The 20759-nt window shown below is 43.1% G+C and overlaps 2 protein-coding genes across 2 annotated transcripts; both read left to right on the top strand.

The window, feature by feature from the left end:
* Positions 1-916: 916 nt before the first annotated feature.
* On the top strand, positions 917-1870 carry LOC306788880 (putative G-protein coupled receptor 148; the record flags this gene model as incomplete). Its single annotated transcript, XM_079284559.1, has 1 exon — positions 917-1870. One exon carries the CDS (start codon positions 917-919, stop codon positions 1868-1870), a length of 954 nt encoding a protein of 317 aa, XP_079140685.1.
* Positions 1871-2967: 1097 nt separating this feature from the next.
* On the top strand, positions 2968-20170 carry klhl24a (kelch-like family member 24a). The gene is made up of 8 exons (XM_079285422.1): positions 2968-3138; positions 4485-4600; positions 4702-5546; positions 7313-7497; positions 10389-10507; positions 15109-15297; positions 16411-16599; positions 16703-20170. The coding sequence occupies exons 2-8, from the start codon at positions 4526-4528 to the stop codon at positions 16901-16903; spliced, it is 1803 nt and encodes a 600-aa protein (XP_079141548.1). The 5' UTR covers positions 2968-3138; positions 4485-4525; the 3' UTR covers positions 16904-20170.
* The last annotated feature ends 589 nt before the right edge of the window (positions 20171-20759 follow it).

The following is a 20759-nucleotide window of genomic DNA, read 5'->3' as shown; positions in this document are numbered from 1 at the left end:
TGTATGAGTCAACAAAGAGGACATCAGATAAGGTCAGCGGGTGAGACAGGTCAAACAAGACATTCATTGATTTTTAGAAGCGCAAAGCCTAATGGACGTGTAACACAGTTTTTTTCTGTTCTGGACACAAGGTAAGAAAACTGACCTTTGGCCAATCAATAATTTGTCAATAAGTGCGTCTACGCAAAGTTTGAACAGAACCAACTGATTTTCTGTTTTTGTCTCGAGTGTGAATAATATTTGAAAGCATTTAGTGGGGTGGAAAGGAGCATAACTATCAGGTTTGTATACAAAAAAAACGATATTTAATTCTGATGCCCCTTCTGAAAGTGTAAGGAAATGATGTCTAATAAAATTCCCTAAAAGATTGTTTCATCCAAACTGCAGTCCAACTGAAGTCAATTGGAATTCTAAACAAAAGTTAAATGTGCATCTTGTAATGTTTCATGTTACATTGAGTTCATTATTTACAACTTCTTCTTCATCTTCATTTGCATTTTTCTTCATTTGGAACATAACTCTCGAAGGGTACAGACCATCACTGTATATATATTTGAATTTTTGGCCTCTCATTTCCCTAGTCCTTTTGACTAGAAATAACCAAGAGGAGCACTACAAAAGTTTGATCAACGTCTGAGTCAACAAAGTGACAAATGAGTTAACAAATGTATACATTACAGGTTTGCCCAGCCTGCAATCCTGAGATCCTGAATCTAAAATATGTGTATGAAATAGTCTCTATACACCTTACTGCTTATTTGGATGCATTTACATGTTTGCATTTTGAAGGTGGTCCACTCTGTTGACTTAAATTCATGATATTTTCATTAACAGGAAGTTGCTGGAGGAAGTAGTCAACACATCGTAAAACACACCTCAGTCGGAGCATTTGTGACTCCATAGCTGAAAACACAAAATGCCATCATCGGCGCTCATTTCAAACCTCACACAGGAATGGGTGGAGAGCGTGCTGAGGTGGCACCTGGATTTGTTTTCCATCCCAGCCACAGTCATCACTCTGGCCACCTTGCTGGCCGACCCCGTTCTCCTGACATGCATTTTCCTGTCCCGTGCCCTGCGTCAGGAGACGCGTTACCTGCTGATGGCCAACACCCTGACGGCGGACATGCTCTTCCTCGTCCTCAACCTGGCCATGGTGATCTGTAACGCCACGAGAGCTCAGATGTCCTGGCTGGTCTGTCAGTTGATCACAGCCGTCACCGTCACCACCAACAGCTGTGCCATCCTCACCATCACCCTCATGGTGGTCGACACCTACGCTGCGGTTCGCTGGCCCCTCCGTTACCATGACCTCCTTCCACCTGCCCGCACCCACCGCATACTGCTGGGGGTGTGGGTGCTGGCGGCCCTGTACCCTCTCAGCCTGTTTATCATGATGGAGGTGGAGAGGGAAAGCTCGCACGAAAGGGTGCCTGTGTGTCTGGTCCTCTTCTCCCTTGGCTTTATTAAGGACAAGAAGGGGTGGTTCTACGTCTACTTCTCCCTAGTCATGGTCATCTGTGCCGTACTCATTTGTGTCTGCTACATTCGGCTCTACATGGTAACAAGGACCCAGGGCATCTGGCAGAGCCGCTTCTCCAGGGCCCGGGTCACACTGCTGGCTCACGGGGTCCTTCTCCTGCTCTACTTTGCCCCCGGCTTTGTTTTCATCATGGAGCTCTACCTGTTCCAGAGGAAAAGCATAAGTCAGGATCTACGCGTGTGGGTCAGCACAGTCAATATGTGTGTCTTCATGTTGCTGCCCAGGGCGTTCGCTCCATACCTGTATGGGCTGAGGTACAGGGAGATCTCTGACACTCTGATGCAGTGGCTGCACCAGCACAGGAGACTCAGCCAGACCACAGTTTGATGAAGACACCTGCAAACTGTCCGTTATTCAAATTTCTTTCATGGAATTGATTGTGATGTACATATTTTCAGTTTTCTCAGTTGCCCTCTAAAAAGACAAATATGTAACTGCAAGGGAGGAGTCAAAATATATTTGCATTTATTTTTAATTTGACTAGCCATCAAAAAAAGAGTCAACAACCTGCCTTTTGCAGTATTCTCTCCTAAGCTCTGCTGTGTCCATCTGTTTCCTGAAGATGGTCGCTGAGTAGCTGGTGTCTCAACTTCTGGATGTTCCAGTGAGTGTGATTTGCTGATGGTGTAGCCTACTTGTATGACCTCAGAGGTCACTGCTCCACGTTAATGGTGGTATGCCTGTACAATGGTGGTCGCCAAGTGAGTAAAACAACTGTGTGTACATTTCAAAGTATGCACAGACAGTAACTTTAACTGACGTATGATGTGTGGTTCAATCCCCCCCCCCCAGTACTACTTACACGCTCACAACATCGTGGACACTTCCAGGAAACCCAGATGGGAGCTCTCAGAAATATTTTGCAACAGGGTAAAGAAGTTGTGACATCCTTTGTTCCAACCAAATTCCCTCCCTCCCTCCCTCCCCCGCTCACCTGAAAAGAACTTTGCGTTTTGTTTTTACCGTTGTATCGATGTAACATTTAGGTGTATACATATTTGTAACGTTACATATAATAGTAATAATGTGTATTTAATGACGTGTGTCCATACAATGTATGGTTAATACCATCGCACTAACTGTCCGCTACGTGTTAATATGAGTTACGCCATAACGCTGACTGCTTCGCGTGTGTTGCTCAACCGCTGTTACTTCTTGTTGTGAACTTTTTTTCTCCACCGAAAGTTTGTTTGCAAACAAAGGACGGCCACGTGGAGCACCAGTGGCGCTCGGGAAGTGTTGTTTCTCATTGGGGCAAAACGTATGCGACAACAACCACTTGAACTCAATTTCCCATGATGCACTAGCAGCACCAGCTGGGTGGGGGCAGTGGGATGTTTTTGTTTTTTTCGGCTGACAAGTATATATGGGTTCTGTGTTTACTGTTCGCTAGTTGGAGTTCTCTGTTTTTGCCATCTCCTAAAAGTCAAAATGTCCCGGCTACGTAACAGCCTTCTTTGCTTTCCATAACTATACGAGGGCAGACATCGTAAAATATATCGATATAACTATTTCAGGATTCGATCTATTTTCGTCCATACTTGTTTTTGTGTCCACTGTCAAGAGAAGAGGAAGCTTTGTCTGGAAACGTCTGCGTAAGTAACACGTTCTGTCGAAAACAAAGGATGTTGTTAGTGAGTTTATGAGATCTGAGTTTGTCATTATTTATTGCTTTCCTGTTGAATTTTGTCACAATATGTTGAGTTAAGCAACTGCTAAGCTGGTGTTTATGTTGGTATGTTGTCAAGGGCTAACCGTCGGCACGAGGAAGTCTCCTTTGTCTAATGAACTGAAACTACAGTGTTTTTTCTCCTTTTAGTGACCTGGCACCACATAGCACACATATATCTTACATGATTGTCTGTAATTAATACTTAAATACTGGGATGTTATGCCATTTCATATTTTTTTTTTCCATTTTAACTAACGTTAAATAACAACAAAAATAAACCTCTGGCAATTTTAACTTCCCTTATTTTCACACAACAGTAAAAAGTAAGACAATTAAAACACAACACAATCAAATCTGCTTTTTTTGTGTTATTGTTATTGTTTTTATATTTAATTGCACTCCTCCTCAGTGGGTATTAGTCACAATGGAAATCCCTCTGCGTCAGACACCTCTGGCTAAACCTGTCCTCTGGTCTAACCTTACATGACTTCAAGGAGGCGCTGCTGCAGGCAAATAACGCACGTGAATAGGTTTGAGTCTGAGATAAATGACCTCACAGGAGGAAAGGCCAGACCTGACATTTTTAACACAGACAGTATGACCATAGATAAAGCAGTTCTATGTTTAATATGATATCGTCATGTTTTAATGTGTCTTAATACACACACAGTCTTTGTTGAACAAAGTATACCTCACGGGGAACTTGTTTGCCTTAAATACACAAATGTAGTCAGACTGCGGCTTTAAATAAAACAAAGAATATGACTCAAGGTCACTGACTTTGCACTCGTTGTTCAAACACAGATTATCTGCTGTCTGATAGAATTCCTTTCCTCGCTCTGTTTCAAAACAACCTGACTACAGATGTGTACGGTTGGCGTCAACATCTCTCCCGCCTGTGTCTCTTTATCGTCTTCCATCTCGCATTTCAATGTGCTGCAGGGCACAACCGTTTGGCAGCAGTGATGATGAGCAGGTTTCATTCCTTCAAGCTACTTTAATGAATCAGTGATACAAGACATCTTACCACTACCCCGTGTGTGAGAAAACTATTTGCGAGAACTCGCGCGCTTTCTCCCACTTCTGCACACATGCTGTGTGGCTTTGCTCTGCGAGTGTATTGTTGGTCCGTGGTGAATGTTCTCAATTTGTGCTTACAGTGATCCAATTAGGTTGCTGGCTATCTGATAGGACGCCATGATAATAATAATATCAATGGAAATGTTTTTTTTTTGTAATGATTCTGAACTGCCTGCTCTCCACCCTCAGGTCCTCTTGAAGTTTAGAGGTCTACATTGACGGTGGCAGCCATGGTGTTGATTCTGGGCAGAAGGATGATCAGGGAGGAGTCTGGGACCAGAGACTCGCCGGCTGTCAAACGCAAGGTGCTCGCAAACGCTTTCCATCTTGCAGCTTTTGTCTCAACTGACTTGAGTTCCAAATTGTCAAAAACAACAACCTTAATACATGTCTGTTGTCTCCTCAGGTGTTTGAGGTTGACTCCAAAACGTTAGCCAGCCAGGACATCTTGGACTTCTGTTCCGGCTCATCCCACTCAGACGGCATCCTGCAGGTCTTCAACGAGTTCCGCGACTGCCGCCTGTTCACCGATGTGGTCATCAGTGTGCAGGGCCGTGAGTTCCCCTGCCATCGCGCCGTGCTTTCGGCCTGCTCCTCCTACTTCAGAGCCATGTTCTGCAACGATCACCGCGAGAGCCGCGAGATGCTCGTCGAGATCAACGGCATCCTGGCCGAGGCGATGGAGTCCTTCCTCTCCTACGTCTACACCGGCCGCGCCAAGATCACCACAGACAACGTCCAGTTCCTCTTCGAGACCTCCAGCCTCTTCCAGATCTACACGCTGCGCGATGCCTGCGCCAAGTTCCTGGAGGACCAGCTGGACCCTTGCAACTGCCTGGGCATCCAGCACTTCGCAGACGCCCACACCCTGAAGCAACTGGCCAGCCGCTGCCGCACTTACGCCCTGGCCAACTTCTCCGAGGTGGCTCAGCACGAAGAGTTCCTCGCTCTACGCAAAGAGGAGCTGGAAGAGTACACCGGCAGCGATGAGCTGTCCATCGGCAAGGAGGAGGTGGTGTTCGAGGCGGTGATGAGATGGGTGTACCACAGTGTGGAGCAAAGGAAGCCCATGCTGAAGGCCCTGCTGCACAATGTGCGCCTGCCGCTTTTGCACCCCAACTACTTTGTCCAGACGGTGGAGGGGGACCAGCTCATCCAGAATGCTCCAGAGTGCTACCAGCTGCTCCACGAGGCGAGGCGCTACCACGTGCTCGGAAATGAAATGATGTCACCCAGAACTCGTCCACGCAGGTAACTGAAATGTTGACCGACTCGTTATGAGGGACGGCGGCAGGAAATAATATATATTATCTGCAAAAGGAACACAGACACTGATTATTAGACAACATATTTTTGTGGGAAGTACGACTTATTAGTCAGATTTTTCTTCTTTTTTTTCTGACAGTCGATTTGTCTTGTTGGCTTAAAAACACCTCTTACACTGTGATGACATAGATGAGGGTGAGATAACAAAAAAACAGCAACACATGTCTTTTTAAAGCAGTTCATTGATCTTGAACCCCACTTTGTGTCGCTAAAGGTTACAACTCACGCATGACCTTTGTGACCCCTGCAGTGTTGTTGTTGTGTCTGTGCGTGTGCGTGAGAGAGATAGGGAGTGTTATTGTACCGAACTGACAAGTGTGTGTCATTGAGTGAGCGGTGTAATGACTTATTTGGAAATGGAAATGATAATGAGGGAGGCAGGGCATGTTCCTACACAGACCGGTTGGCTGGAAATGATGTGATGCAAGAAATGGCAATCATGAAATATTGAGTCTTGTTATCAGTATGAGCACCTGTTCACTTTTTTTTTTAAACCTGTCTTCCAAATGTTCCTTTATTTCCGTGTTTTAGTTTGAAGAGTGCCAACTTGGATGGGACAATGTGGTGTTTGACTAAGGACAAAAGCTGGCACTGGCTGAAAGCGTATAAATGAGATACAAAACGGGCCCATATGGCAGCCTGCCGCACAACAAACAGCAGTGCAGCTGCCTTTGTGTGTCGGAACAACTTTCAACGGTGCCAGTTGTCGGTTATTAAGGCTGTGTGGCGTGTATTTCAGGTGTATTGTGTCAGTATCCAGGCAGGTCTGTCCAGATCGGCAAGCCAATCAGACAGTTAGTGTCTGCGCAGTCAGCTTTGTTGTGCCCTGAGGGCCGAATGCTCGAGACAGATGCCTGGTTCTCCCCTTCTTGTGTCTACACCTGCCCCTTTTGTCTCTTGATAAGCCTCTATATATATATATATATATATATAATTAATTGCACACACACACGCACACACACGCACACACACACACACGTATAAAGCTATAATGCTTCTGGGCTTGACTGTCTCGTGTATACAAGCACATGAAACAGCTTGAATGTCCCACCTGCATCGGACCTATATCACATGCTGAGTAAACAGACAGAGACATGTTGACATTGGTATCCAGAATGTACTGGATTTTATTTTATTATAGATCAACCACTCTTAGTGTTTGTCCTGCATCAGTATTTTAGAATGGCACAATAAGAAGAGAAGCTGTAGTTGATGAGCTCCCCCCACGAAATGTGATCATGCATTGAACAGCCAAATAGGAAAGCGTTGTGATCATGGAAATTCAGCCTCGGTCTATCCCCAAGTGTGTTTTTCTTGTATTGATTGATACTTTCATTGTAAACTGAACTTTGCCTTCGAGATAAGTGAAGCCATTCCTGTGGGAACCGCGTCTCTGTTCCTGCCCTGGCACAAATTTCTGCCGTGTGTGATTAGAAATCCCTCAAAGTGCTGACATGTGTATGTTTGCATGTCTTCATATCCTTTTGTATGGGCCTACAGACGTGATGTGTTTTAATTAGATACCATGCCTGTAATTTCCACATTCTTGTACGGAGCCTTTTAATCCTCACATGCTGGCGTTGTGTTTTGTGTTTTCACAATAGCCTCAGCTTGTTGTTGTTATTTCCACTCCATCTCTAAATGTTTCCCTCCCTCTGCCTTATCTTGTCTGCTCCCCCCTTTTTCTACAGTTCGACTGGCTACTCTGAGGTGATCGTGGTGGTGGGGGGTTGCGAGAGGGTGGGGGGCTTCAACCTGCCCTACACTGAATGCTATGAACCCGTCACAGGAGAGTGGAAGTCACTGGCCAAACTACCCGAGTTCACCAAGTCAGAGTATGCTGTCTGCGCCCTCCGCAATGACATTCTGGTGTCAGGTAAGACCCCCGCAAAATATTATTTTCCTCACATGTTGTCTTTTATCAAATTCTATTACAACAACTTTTTATGTAGTTATACGCAATGTGATCACGACATTCCGTTTCTCTGAATAACAGCAACCCCATACCCCCAAAATATACATTCACAAGTCCACTCAGGGACATGGTCAGTGTCTTTCTTGGCTCGGCTTGCCGTCTAATCCCCGAGTGGAATGGCAGGAAAAGGCCACGATGGCTACTCGCCCACTGTTATTTTTACAGCGACAGCCTGTTTGAGTTGAAGGAAAATATGAGAGCAACATCTGGACGCACGCTCAGTGCTGAGAAAGGCCTTCATTGGCCGGCTCAGCCCCTCTCTCTCTCTCTCGCTCTCTCTCTCTCGCTCTCTCTCTCTCTCTCTCTCTCTCTCTCTCTCTCTTCTCTCTCTCTCTCTCTCTCTCTCTCTCTCTCTCTCTCTCTCTCTCTCTCTCGCCATCGGGGTCACCACCTTTTGCAACGGTTCAGCAGCCTTCTAGGATATTGTGTATGCAACAATCTGACATCCCTTTTAGATTTTAGACTCCACCAACATGTTGTGATGCGATTAGCTTGTAATCAAACTAAATCTGAGATATCATTACTCTCCTTGCCTCTTGGCAATGCTGTTGTATTTTTGACTCTTGGGCCAAGTGTGGCGTAAGCCTTGTTTAGTGTAAAAACAGATCTGGATAAAACAAAACATCAGTAATACATCTTTCATCTGAACTGATGAGGTCAGGGTAAAGCCAAACATTGATATCAACATGTGTGCTACAGTTCTTATATGGTTGTTAGGTGGAGGGCATGGAGCTGGAGAGTTTTCATGCTTTTTGGGGGGGGGGAATTGTTTCCAAGAATATGAATTGTCAGAAGTCCAAATGTGCCTGTGGGGACTGTGAATGCTCAAACATGTTGATGAGCTGCAAAACATTACCGGACAACGCGGCAGTTCAAAACAAGATATAGAAAAGAGAGAAAAAAAGGAAGAAGGAGATTTAGGGAAACGTTCCCCCGCTTCAGCAAAGAGTGTTGCAGTGTTTTGCTTCTTCTTTTTTTAAACGCTCTCACTGTGCCAAGTCCTCACGTGTTGGCTATCATTCTCCCCTCAAGCGCTGCCCGAAAATGTGAACATGCCCCTCCCCCTCGTCTTTCTGTCTCACCCACATTCACACACACTACCGCTTCATAGCATGTTGTGGTCTTCATTGCCTCACTTGGTCTTCTGACTTGATACATTTAATCCCCGTTTTTTAATCGGCTACTCTCTCAATTACATTCCCACACATACCTCATTCTGTCCGTCTGTCGGCCCCTCGCCTCACACTGGGGACTGGTGCAGATACCTTGGAGGTCCTCCAGTCTCACAGCACAGTTGCAGTTAGCTGTGGTCTTGAATAGGATGTTGTTTTTGACAACACGATTTGTTACACATTTGGACAATATCTTGTCACCTAATGAGCAGAAAACACATGAGCTTGCCTCACACATTAGGGAGGGGTGCAACGTCATAGTCACAAGTAGCCTGACTTCTCTCATTTGCCTTTTCAGACAACAGGAATGTTATAACACACTCAACCAATTTGCATATTACTTTAAGCAATGCATAACTCTCATAAAGCTGTCATATCTGGACATCCCAAAGTCTCCTCCTTTCGTTCTTTAAGAGCAATTATTTGCAGCAGTGGTCCTCCCCATCTGAGACAGTCGGGCTGTTTTGGTGAGAAAAGAACACCTCCTAGATATCTTTTTTTAGGTTTGCAAGGCTCTCTTTCCAGTGGTTCGTCCTCCATCAACGTGTTTCCTACATGCCTCAGGGGCAGCAGACTCTCTGGCTCGTTCACTATCCAGCTGATTAGCGAGCAGACACATACTATGACTAACTTCCTAAACACAGACGTCTGAACATTAATTACATTATATTACCCATGTATAACCGGTGTATTAAAATATATGGCCTTTTCAAGGAGGGGAGTACTTTTTTTATGAGGATGAAACATGAGCCTGATAGCCAGTACTTCTTCTGAACCCATTGATGGATAAAAGCCAGCAGATAACTGCCACCGAATCTAATGATGCAGTGGCTACTATCTTTTAGATAATGTTACATTTTCCCTTTTTAACCAAAATCATTTGTCATGAGTATTGATTGGTTGACCTACATTTCATCAGATCTTTTTCTAGCCTCCATGCTAAAAAGTTAGCGTATGCCAGCCATTGTATTCTTAAAAGATTACTTTGGATTTTTTGTGTGTGTTTATTGGTTGGGGGGTTATTGAGAGAGAGAGAGAGAGAGAGAGAGGGAGGGCATATGTTGGGGCTTGTTAAAATATGCCAGGATCACACTGTAACCTGTTATTATTCCCTACAACTTTTTAAAATTCCATGTTTGCTCAGAGACGACAGATTAGACACCAGGATTAGTCATGCTGTACCTCGATCAGCTGCAAAAGATACTCGATCATGGTGTGTTTGCTGTATAAATAATTCAAATAAAGGATGGTCAACACCTGTTCACTCACAATGAAACATGATACTGTGTGTGTGTGTGTGTGTGTGTGTGTGTGTGTGTGTGTGTGTGTGTGTGTGTGTGTGCGCGCGCGTGTGTGTGTGCGTGTGTGTGTGTGTGTGTGTGTGTGTGTGTGTGTGTGTGTGTGTGTGTGTGTGTGTGTGTGTGTGTGTGTGTGGCTGGACACTGAGAGCAGCTCTGGTTTATTTTTAATCTTTTCATTTACAACAGATCAGCTCAATGACAAACAACAGCAATAACTAAATGAGTTGTCCGGCGCCAAATATATTCTGCCCAAAATTGTCTTAACTATTGTTTTGAATATGAACTGTTGTCCGGCATGTTTGTCCCTTGGTGCTTTTAGGTGGCCGTATCAACAGCAGGGACGTGTGGATGTATAACTCCCAGCTCAACCTGTGGATCAGAGTGGCTTCTCTTAACAAAGGCCGCTGGAGACACAAGATGGGCGTCCTTCTGGGCAAGGTAAGGAGGGAGCATCAAGCCAGATTTATGCATTATCAGCATTGGGATGCATGCACCGTAGATGCATCTGATGTAGGAGTTGATTTATGTTCAGTGCCAGATGGCCAGATGGCACCCTTCATTGATGACAACTCACGATCTGTGTCGTACGTTATCGAGCCCTCTCACCCCAAAGTAACCATGTAAACGTTTTTCCATTACTCTATGAGAGAGCGACTATGGAGCTATAATCGCTACGAGCAGTAAATTCGGTTTTCCAAGATCAATTTCCTACAGTTCAGCTACTGAGGCTACACGCGTGGCTCTGCTGCTACTCCACAAGTACAAATCCAGCACATACACTTTCAACGAAGCACCAGTTCGTTGCCCCAGGAAAATCTGCTTATCGGTGATCCTCCATGTTGGTCTATGAGGCCACCCTGGGACAAGGAGCAATATCATTTAATGTGTGTGTGTGACATCCTTTTGTTGCCCCAGCGTTTGTAGACGACTGGTGCCAGCTCGTCTCACACATCCTGGAAACATACGCGCAGATTCAACAGAGAGAAGGAAGTTTGCCTTTATTTAAAAGTGGCAGATAAACAAGTTCCATCAGCTACTGGAACAGTGCAGCTGATTGACTCATTAAATACCCAACACATGGAAAATGTTTCACTCCTCGATCACTGCCTCTACTCTTGAACTGGGAAGGCCAGGTGCACCTTCTTGTTCGAGGGCGGTAGGAGTTAAATGGACATGTGCCAGCACCTCACACTTACCAAGTTAAGTACCAGCTTAGTCCACCTGCTTAGTCCACCTGCCAATATCATGTCTCACATTAGCCTGGAATGGCCATACATAGCTGTGAGAATCCCTAATAGGCGTGTAAACACACACTTGGTTCGCATACGTTGCAAATTTAGCGCTGTAAATATATACAGTACGTAAAGATAAACTATCCTTACATTGAATAGCTATAGTCTAATTTGTGAAATGTTTTTTTCCCACATGGTTTGTTTGGAAATGTTCTTAAACTAGATAGTCTCGTCTGTCTTCATTGCACAGCAACTTACTTTTTTTCCCGCATTTGTGGTTGTAACTGGTTTCAACTGTAATTATCTGTTGTCTGTTATGAGAGTTGTGGAAAGAAGAACGTCCGTGGATTGTCTTGGTTGAAGCATAAACAGAGAGGACTCCCCTAACACACCACTCACAAACTCAAGGGCCTGACTCATCTGCAGCATTTCTGAAAAACATTACATGGTTTTAAAGCTCTGCTTGTGGCAAATCTGTATTGGATTTTCTATGACTTTCAAACAACAATCAAAATGCTTAGTTGTCTTGCCACAGAAACAAACAAACACACATGCATGCATGCATTGAAACTACGCAGGGGTCCTCCACAACAGTGATGTAATCAGCTGCAGGCTCTCACTCTGGCTGTAACGGTCAGTAATTGAATCCAAAGTGAGTCATGTATCCAGTTATAGTGAGAACAAGATGGACCGAAATAGGTCATTCAACTTGACTCTAAAAGTTATCGAACAATAAGACTATACTTGCGTCCAAGGCCCGCTATCTTAGAGCTTGAACTGGTCAGGCATCCCACACAACATATGAGCAGTAATACACATGTAGTGCTTCATGGTATGAGCACAAACACAGGGTTCGTCCTTTCTTTAAAAACGCATTCCTCTGAGATATTAAATCCCAGAAGAGGCTATTGTCTGCAACCACTTCCCCTTTCTGTCCCACACATGTGGGTTTGTCTTCCCCTTCTCTTCTCTCTGTCGTTGTCTGTTTTACAGAGAATTTCGTTTTGCTGTGGCTTATCTTTATTTTGTGCCTTATCTTCTTTGTCTTATCATTTTCCTTCAGAACTTCAGGTCTTTATCACGTCTCATTTCCTCATATCTTTTTATATCTTCTGTCTCTTTTAAGATCGATATCCGTGTTGTTGTTGGTTTTTTTTCAATTTTCCTCAGAATTCAGTTCCCCCTCCTCAGTCATGTCCTAGTTCTGCCGGTAATTTCCCCCCTTTGATGAGCAGCAAGACTGAGTTTAGTAAGCAAGCCTGTGTAATGAGCATGTATGCACGCCCATGCAAATATCCCAACACATGACTTGCACTAACTCACTACTCAAACAATTTGCATGTTCAGTTGACAAACCAGATATCTTTTCACTGGCATGCGTATACGCGCGCCCAGTAATACCTGTACTTGTGCAGACCTTCCATTTACTACACACACACACACACACACACACACAAGTGGATCATGCACGGATAGAAATACAAGAGCACGCTATATTGTGTGATGTCCTGTTGGACTGGTTGTGTTTCCTTAAGACTAGAAGCAAAAATAGGTCACCATTTGTTTTCCTGTCCCTGTTGTGGCTGCACTTGGTGACGGCTGTTCTCATCTATCCTAATGTTTTGCCCTCTATCTCTCTCTTTGTCTCTCTCACGGTCCGTTTCTCTCTTTCTTTGTCTCTATTGTTCTGTGCTTATAAATTATATTTCCCCCTTGAAGTCCTCTGTTTCTGTCATGGTCACTACTCCTCACCAATCTGCATGTTAAAGACAGTTATTCGTGCAGCCGTCGCCAGTGTTTGTTGCCAGCGGTCGTAAAATAAGTCGCGAATGTGCTTGTTCGGTTGTTAGCGAGCGTGTCCTCAGATAGTCATGAGTCATGTTTGACTTGGTGTTTATGTGACTGCCACATACCCTGAGTCAGTATAATGTATGTGCTACCATCACGGACCGCACCTTCACGGTGTATCCAAACCACGCGGGGGTTTTATTGAGAGTCTGCAGAGTGGTGAGGGCGAAAAGAAAAGAGGGCTGCATCACGACAAAATGTTCTCCTGGAGACACCGACTGTGTCTGTCTGTCACCGTGATAGTGTCACAACTGTGCAGGATGCAGTCCCGAAACTTTAGAGGTGTGTAGTGACGATTATCAGCTGCTTCAACATTATAGTATGAAAATATACAAATTTCAGTTGGTCTACGTGCCCATAGTTTTATTCTGTGAGTTTGAACTCGCAGAATAAACTGCCCCCACCAAAATAGGCGACATTTACCTGTTGTTGTCATGAAAAACACAGAGACAACAATATTTTGAAACCACCACCTGAGTTGTTCGAGCAAGAGTGAGCAAGTTATTTTTCTCTGTTTCAACTTGTCAGTTAACAAGGTGGTAGTACTATCAATTAGCCCAGGTGTTTCATGCAAATACTTGCATCCACTTCCATCTTTATGTTCCCTATTTTAGCTCCATCTTTCTTTGTCTTTGTTTCTCTCATTTCTCTCTACCTCTCTCTCTCTATGTCTCTCTCTCCCCCCCTCCCTCTCTCCTCTGTTCCTTGTTTACGCTTCAGATTTTGCAGGAACAGCCCGAGGGTTTTCTTTTGATGAGTACCGGTAATGCTGTGTTCCTATAACCAGCAATGTGTTCTTGACACACGATATCCTTCCAGTCATTGAGGAAATAGAAATTTACCATGAATCTGTTCCTATAACCGGTTATGTGTTCTTGACACATGATCTCCTTTCAGTTATTGAGGAAATAGAAATTTATCATAAATCTGTACCTTCCACCAACACTCCTCATGTTCCCAATTATTTGTTCTTATTTTGCCAATCATTGCGCTCCATCAGGGTAGTATGTGTAACCAGAGTGCATATCTTATGTCAACAAAATTCTCCAGTCAGTAATGCTTTCGCTTCCAGTCAGGTTTATGTGTTTGTTGTTGTTGTTAGTGAGTCATTTAATTATCAAGAAAATGGCGTGGGACAGAATTTAATGTTGGACATAAAATCTGTTGCCTGATGATCGTATTTTCAATTGTAAATTATAATGGGAATTAACGGATACATTCACAGTACATAACAATGAAATAACTCCATGAAGAGCCACTTAAGGCATGATTAGCAGCTGAAAGATGCGACATCTAAAGACCAAATCTAAAAGTGTTCATTAAAAAATATGACCGCTGCTGGAACAAAAGACCCTCTGAGACTTTCAGTGGGACACTGAGGACTGATTTTAATTTGGCGCTTGTTCTCTTTCCTACAGCGACCTTAAGTGAGTCTGGGGTAAGGCCAATCACTGAGCCAGCCTCTCTGATCATCTCATTGATCCTGTTTTTAAGCCTGTGAAGTGATGCTGCCCCCCAGCAGAGCACAGCATAATAGAGGACACCACTTAAGATTCCCTGATTTAAAAAAAATCATGAAGAAGCTTGTTGCTGATATCAAAGGATCCAAGCTTCCTCAAGGCAAATAGTCTTGACTGAGCTTTCTTGAATACAAAAACAGGGTTATTTTTCCAGTTTAACCTCCTGCCAAGTGTATTATGACACCAGTTGACAGAGATAATGTTGCTTGTTCATATCAGTTCGTCATCTTTCACCTGCTGCTGATAGACTGGTTCTCTAAGTACTGACGTAGTGTTCATACTCGTGAACGAGTCAGCTTGAATACAAACATCTTATGTGTATGTGTTTCTGTGTACATGCTCTGTGTAAGACGTGTGTGGCGCACATCACAGTTGTTCCAAGGTGCTCATCTCAACTCCTCCTCCAATCCAAATACGTGTGTGTGTGTCTTTCCCTAAGGTCTACGTGGTTGGTGGCTATGATGGGCAGAGCCGCCTGAGCAGTGTGGAGTGCTATGACTCCTTCTCCAACCGCTGGAAAGAGGTGGCTCCCATGAAAGAGGCGGTCAGCTCTCCGGCCGTGGCCAGCTGTGCTGGCAAGCTCTTTGTCATAGGAGGAGGGCCTGATGACGACACCTGTTCAGACAAGGTGGGAAACAGATGGGTGCACCCCGAACCACACACTTAGCACATGGTGATGAAAGCGTTGTCTCAGATAACTAGATTTCAGTGATGATGCCTTTGAAAATGCAAGGGACGTGCTAAACATTTTTTTCGAAGCAGACTTTTCAGTGGGTTGTCTGAACAATAACTCGACTTGTCGGTTTCAACAGAGGTATTCATTTAAATTAGTCTGTCCTTAGATAGGCTCATAAATTGCTTGTTTGCATTAATAATAAAAAAGCATAGAAAAGAAAAAGCGCTGCGTAAAATGTAGGATATGTTTCTGGTCAAACCTTCTCAGCAAAATATATTGGAAACATTTATTGTGCGTGTATAGTATGTGCTAGTTCACAGTCTTTGCATGATTATATATTTTAGATGAATGATAAATGGACATTAATAGAGCATACTTATGCTCCTTTCTACTGCCAACAGAAGAAACAAAGTAAAACCTACTGTTATGGCCTATGCTTGAAAGAAGCAATTGTCCTTTATAAAATAGTAAAGTGCTTCCTGATTCACCAAGAATAGAGGAGTAAACATGTTAGATCAGGACTCGACAGGCTACCCTGTAAATCATGTTTTGACTGACAGCCATAGTCAACAAAGACATTGTCATTCGCTGGAAACCAAACAAACTTCAGTAGAAGCTTTTTTCCGCCATGGAATAGCTGGCATGCTTTGTTAATATCCATGCAGGCTAGAAAACACGTACTACAGGAAGAGAGGCATTCTGATAAGAGTTAACCCAGCATGGCTGACTATTTATACCTGCGCTATTATCTCTGGAGTCTCCTAAAGAAAGCATCCGCATTGATTCTAAAGGTCCTTGTCTGTTGAAGTGTGTTGTTCATGTCAGCTGCAGTCAAGAGACGACACTGTTTGGAAGGAGGCTATTTTAAATAGATGTGGGTGAGAGAATGCTTGGATTGTATGCAAAGCCACACAGTGAAGCTTAAGTCAGCCCACAGAACAGCCAGTAAAAAGAGCTACATATTTATTTCTATTCAACAACTATTTTCCCACCACATGGAGTCTATTGTCTTCTTTCTTCTACCACAATAACACAACGAACTAACTCCATGTAACTCTATGTCAGGTTCAGTGCTATGACCCGGAGACGAACACTTGGTTGCTGCGGGCCAACATCCCCATCGCCAAGCGCTGTATCACAGCAGTGTCCCTCAACAACCTGGTCTATGTGTGCGGTGGTCTCACCAAGTCCATATTCTGCTACGACCCCGCAGAGGACTACTGGATACATGTGGTTCACACCTTTAGCAAACAGGTAATAGATTAAATGCAGAATCAATTGAGGATTAGGCTGTTTGAATACGCCTGCAAGAATCCTCTGCAGCCGCAATCTCTGATTTCTGTCCCTCTCCCTGCAGGAGAGCTGTGGCATGTCGGTGTGCAACGGCAAGATCTTCATTCTTGGCGGCAGAGGGGAAACTGGCGACGCAACAGACACCATCCTGTGCTACGACCCGTCATCAGGCATCATCACCGGAGTGGCGGCCATGCCGCGGCCGATCTCCTACCATGGCTGTGTAACCATCCACCGCTACAATGACAAATACCACAAGACCTGACCATAAACAAACACACACACACACACACGCACACACACACACTGAAGAACTTTAACTTTCTTTGAAACTTAAGCTCTTCACCCATGCACAACACAAACACGACTACACACGTCTCTATAACAGGCACATAATGTTGCTCAGTCCACAGTAGCTGAGCTGATTTATTTTCTCACAGCATCGTGGAGCAATACTCATTGTGGTGCTGTGAATCATTTGCTGTTGTGTCCCGTAGTTATTGCCCCTCCGTGGAAATGTGGTTGATGACGCTAATGGCTTGTCTGTAACCTGAGCTCAGGTGAAGTCGGATCGAAGTGGCAGATGTGGCTTTGCATTAGCAGTAACTGCACAAGGTTGGGAAATTATGGATCATATATGACAGAAGTAAAGAAACTGATTATGATAATGGGAAAATAAATGAATGATAGAAATATAATAAATATTTACTTGTTATGGGAGATTGGATTAACATTGAACTCATGGTTCACTTCCTTAGCTTTTCACAGAGCTTTCAACCCATCCCATTAAGCTTACTGAAAGAAACCATGGTAAATGGTTTATGAAAAGCTAATTTCGTTAACGAATGAAAAAACACAAAAGTTTCTAAACGACAGTTAATTGTTTGTTTCCCTAACTGCATATTAGATGGATGTAATACTACCTGGCAGGGCTAAAACTCTTAATAACATTATTGAGTTGTAATAATTAATTTTATTATGATAGTGATTACAAGCAGGTCATTGGTTTAAGTGTACTTGTGCTTTTATTACTGTGCAAAGTGACCTCACCCTGAGATCTAGGCTGCTGATGAGCTGAAATATGAACAAGAACAATGCCATAAGACAAAAAAAATGTAAACACAAAACACATGAGCCAAGAATGAACTGCCAACAGAAGAAAAATGGTATGACTCTATTTTTCACTGACAGATGAGTGGCCAGGTGAGATATCTAACCTTAAACCCAACGCACTCCATGCCAATATTTACATACAGCACTTGTAGAGAACATTGAAAAAGTACTGTCCTCCGTTTTTTTAACTCTTTTCCTGAACACTAAAAATGACCTGATGAAAATGTGGTAAACAGTCAGCCAGCTGTTCTCCCACAGTGTCAGTGGTTCTACGTTGCTCTCACCCGTCGACGTTGAGCAGGGTTACGAGAAGAGATTAAGAGCGGAGGCCGTACCAAAATATTGGAATATAGCCACTTTTTGCTTTGCCCTCGTTTCCTCCTCACATCACCTAGTTCCACTTCCTGTATTTGTTTCCCTTTTCCATCCTCCAGCTGTGTCATCACCTCACATTTCCATATCTCCTTTTAAGCTTTATTTTGGCTCCACTTAATTATTATTATTATTATTATTATTATTACGCTCATTTTTCATTACTGTCATTTTGTTTTTAAGTTATACTTGTTTGTCCTTTTTTTACAATTAGATGTTTATTGTATTATAAGTAGCTTTAGTGTGTCTTTCATTTCGATGTTGGATCATTGGTGTACTGGGCTTGTGGGCGGTTTTGCAGACGTGAGAAGCCTTTGTAGGTCAAACTCAAAGACTGCTCTGAATAAGTGGTGTGCATGTTATGGTATGTGTGTGTGTGTGTGTGTGACTTTCACGACTCGGTCTGGATGTGTCAGCGCCAAGGAGGTTTATCAAGGAGTGCTAGGGTGAGCATTGCATGACTGATAACTTTTGTTTTCCCAAGTTTTCACTCTGATGGTGGCACCGCTCACCTGTGCACTTACAAGATGTATCTCGGGGTAACCATAGATACCTCCAGATGTGCGTGTGTGTGTTTACTGGTCAGCTCAGGTGGTGTGTGTAGCACTTCTACACCTCTGACAAAGAGAGTAAAGAGTTCTGAATGACAAGGATTTTGGATGATGTGGCTCATGGTCAGTAAAAGTCACATTTTACTACAGTAGGCGCTGATAGACTCGAGACATTGCTGTGAATATAACTTTCAATATGTTTTCTTTGTTTAACTTCTATTTAAATGTATCTCTTTATTGGTTGCATATTGAGTTTTTCTGGAACAGAGAGCCCCAATTGTGCACTTTGAAAGAATCCTGTTAAATTTTAAATTATATTACGAGAACTTTTTTTTTTTGTTGTTGCTTTTTTTTTTTTTTACTGTATCAGTAAATGTTCTTTGCTTTCATGTGACATATGGAAGAGACAGTAAAAGGGCCTGTCAGCTCCTCCTTTTGGCCATTACCTGCTATGGCTTTGATATTCTAACAAAAACAACTAAAACTGCAGGAAGAGAACAATGTCAAAAGTGAGTAAGAGAGTTTTGGCTTTCCGTTTAAAAAAAGAAGAAGCTGGGGATCGGTGCATTTGTACATTTGTTACTGTCTAACAATGGGTACCTTCATAACACACAGTTTAAGAACATCAGATGTCGTGCTTCCTTCCGTCTGTCTGTCACAATGACAAAAGCAGGCGGGGGTATTTCGGCTTACATCATCCCCCAAGCGTTTTCTCTGAAGGATGAGTTCTTGGTCAGGACTTCAACAGGACTACAGGCTGTAAAGAAAACATCCTAAGGCCCACGCAGAGTGAACTCAGGAGGCCAAAAAGAGGAGACTGAGGGGCAAGATGTGGTAAAGCAGAAGAGTTAGAGGGAGTTAGATATATAGTGAGAGAGAGAATTTGAGTGTGTGTGTGCGTCTGTGATTTCACTGAGTATTTACACATAACACCTTATGTTGATGTTAAGATTTTCATTAGTCGTGATGTAGAAGCATTCATACATTGTTTGCTTTGATAAGATTATTGTTTTTGCTGTTGATTTGTTTTCTTTGCTTTTGACTGGTGTGGTGAGTTGTGGGAGCCTTTGCAATTTCACCTGACATGATCTGAATTAAACCCTGAAGAGCTGAGCATTAAAAGTTGATTGATGGATTTCGATGTGAATGCAGATAAAAGCCAAAGTGGATTTGATTCAATCCCAAAGGGGACTTTGTTAAATGTCATTGGGTATTGTGCACTTGCATGCAAAATACCCCATGACATTAGCTCATGTGTTAGTTGCAGAATGCTGCCCGATGTGCCTTAATAATTAGAATGACGAGTGGGGAATTAAATCGTACCATTTTTATATAAACCTTTCTTATCGTATGTATGATGTGATATTTTAACACTACTTTCTCGGACGCTCTTTGTCTAACTGCGATAAAGCTTCGGATTTTTGTAAACTGCAGGATGTGGAAATGTGATTGACTTTTGTAAGCGAAACATCAATAAAGTTTTCTTTCCATCCTTACACGTGTAACCTGTCAGTTAAAGAACAAAGCAATATGAAAAATATTACAGGGTATTGGGTTAAACATAGTTTAGAATTTGAACATTGCACATACATTCTTTATTTTGACACAAGTTCTACACACTATATGTATATATACATGCCAGCCTTTAAGTTAAACTAAGAGATTTCCTGATAATATATGTATTTTTTAAACTATGACAAGAAAAGCAGCTCTTGTACTGGATGAAGCTGACCCAACCATTATTGGGTGTTCTCCTTTAAATCAGTATCAGCACATTGATCTTCACACCATACAAATGTGGGAGATAGAAAATAAGTGATTATACTAAATGATTGAACCCGTAGCACCACCAACCACGCTAAAGATTTTGATGAAGACATCGCAGATTTCTTGTGAACCAACTACAATAAATACAATAGGAAGTCTTCTCAAAATGTCTGCTATCTGCTCCGTATGGCTGGTGAATCTTTTATCTGATCAGGGGACGAATCACTGTTGTTGGTGATGTTTGAATGAGCCATTGTGTTGAACAAGAAAACAGCATATACTGTAAGAGCAGCCACACTCTTTCAAGCTGGTATTGAG

Source organism: Melanostigma gelatinosum, assembly GCF_949748355.1.
Source record: "Melanostigma gelatinosum genome assembly, chromosome: 15".
Lineage (NCBI taxonomy): Eukaryota > Metazoa > Chordata > Actinopteri > Perciformes > Zoarcidae > Melanostigma > Melanostigma gelatinosum.
The sequence above is the reverse complement of the archived record's forward strand: the minus strand, read 5'-3'. Positions and strand labels throughout refer to the sequence as shown.

Bases quoted from the DNA above. Each gene is read 5' to 3' on its own strand.
- klhl24a (XM_079285422.1), top strand. From the start codon at position 4,526: ATGGTGTTGATTCTGGGCAGAAGGATGATCAGGGAGGAGTCTGGGACC. The intron at 4,601-4,701 runs GTGCTCGCAAAC...TTGTCTCCTCAG, and splicing joins CGCCGGCTGTCAAACGCAAG to GTGTTTGAGGTTGACTCCAA. The intron at 7,498-10,388 runs GTAAGACCCCCG...TGGTGCTTTTAG, and splicing joins CAATGACATTCTGGTGTCAG to GTGGCCGTATCAACAGCAGG.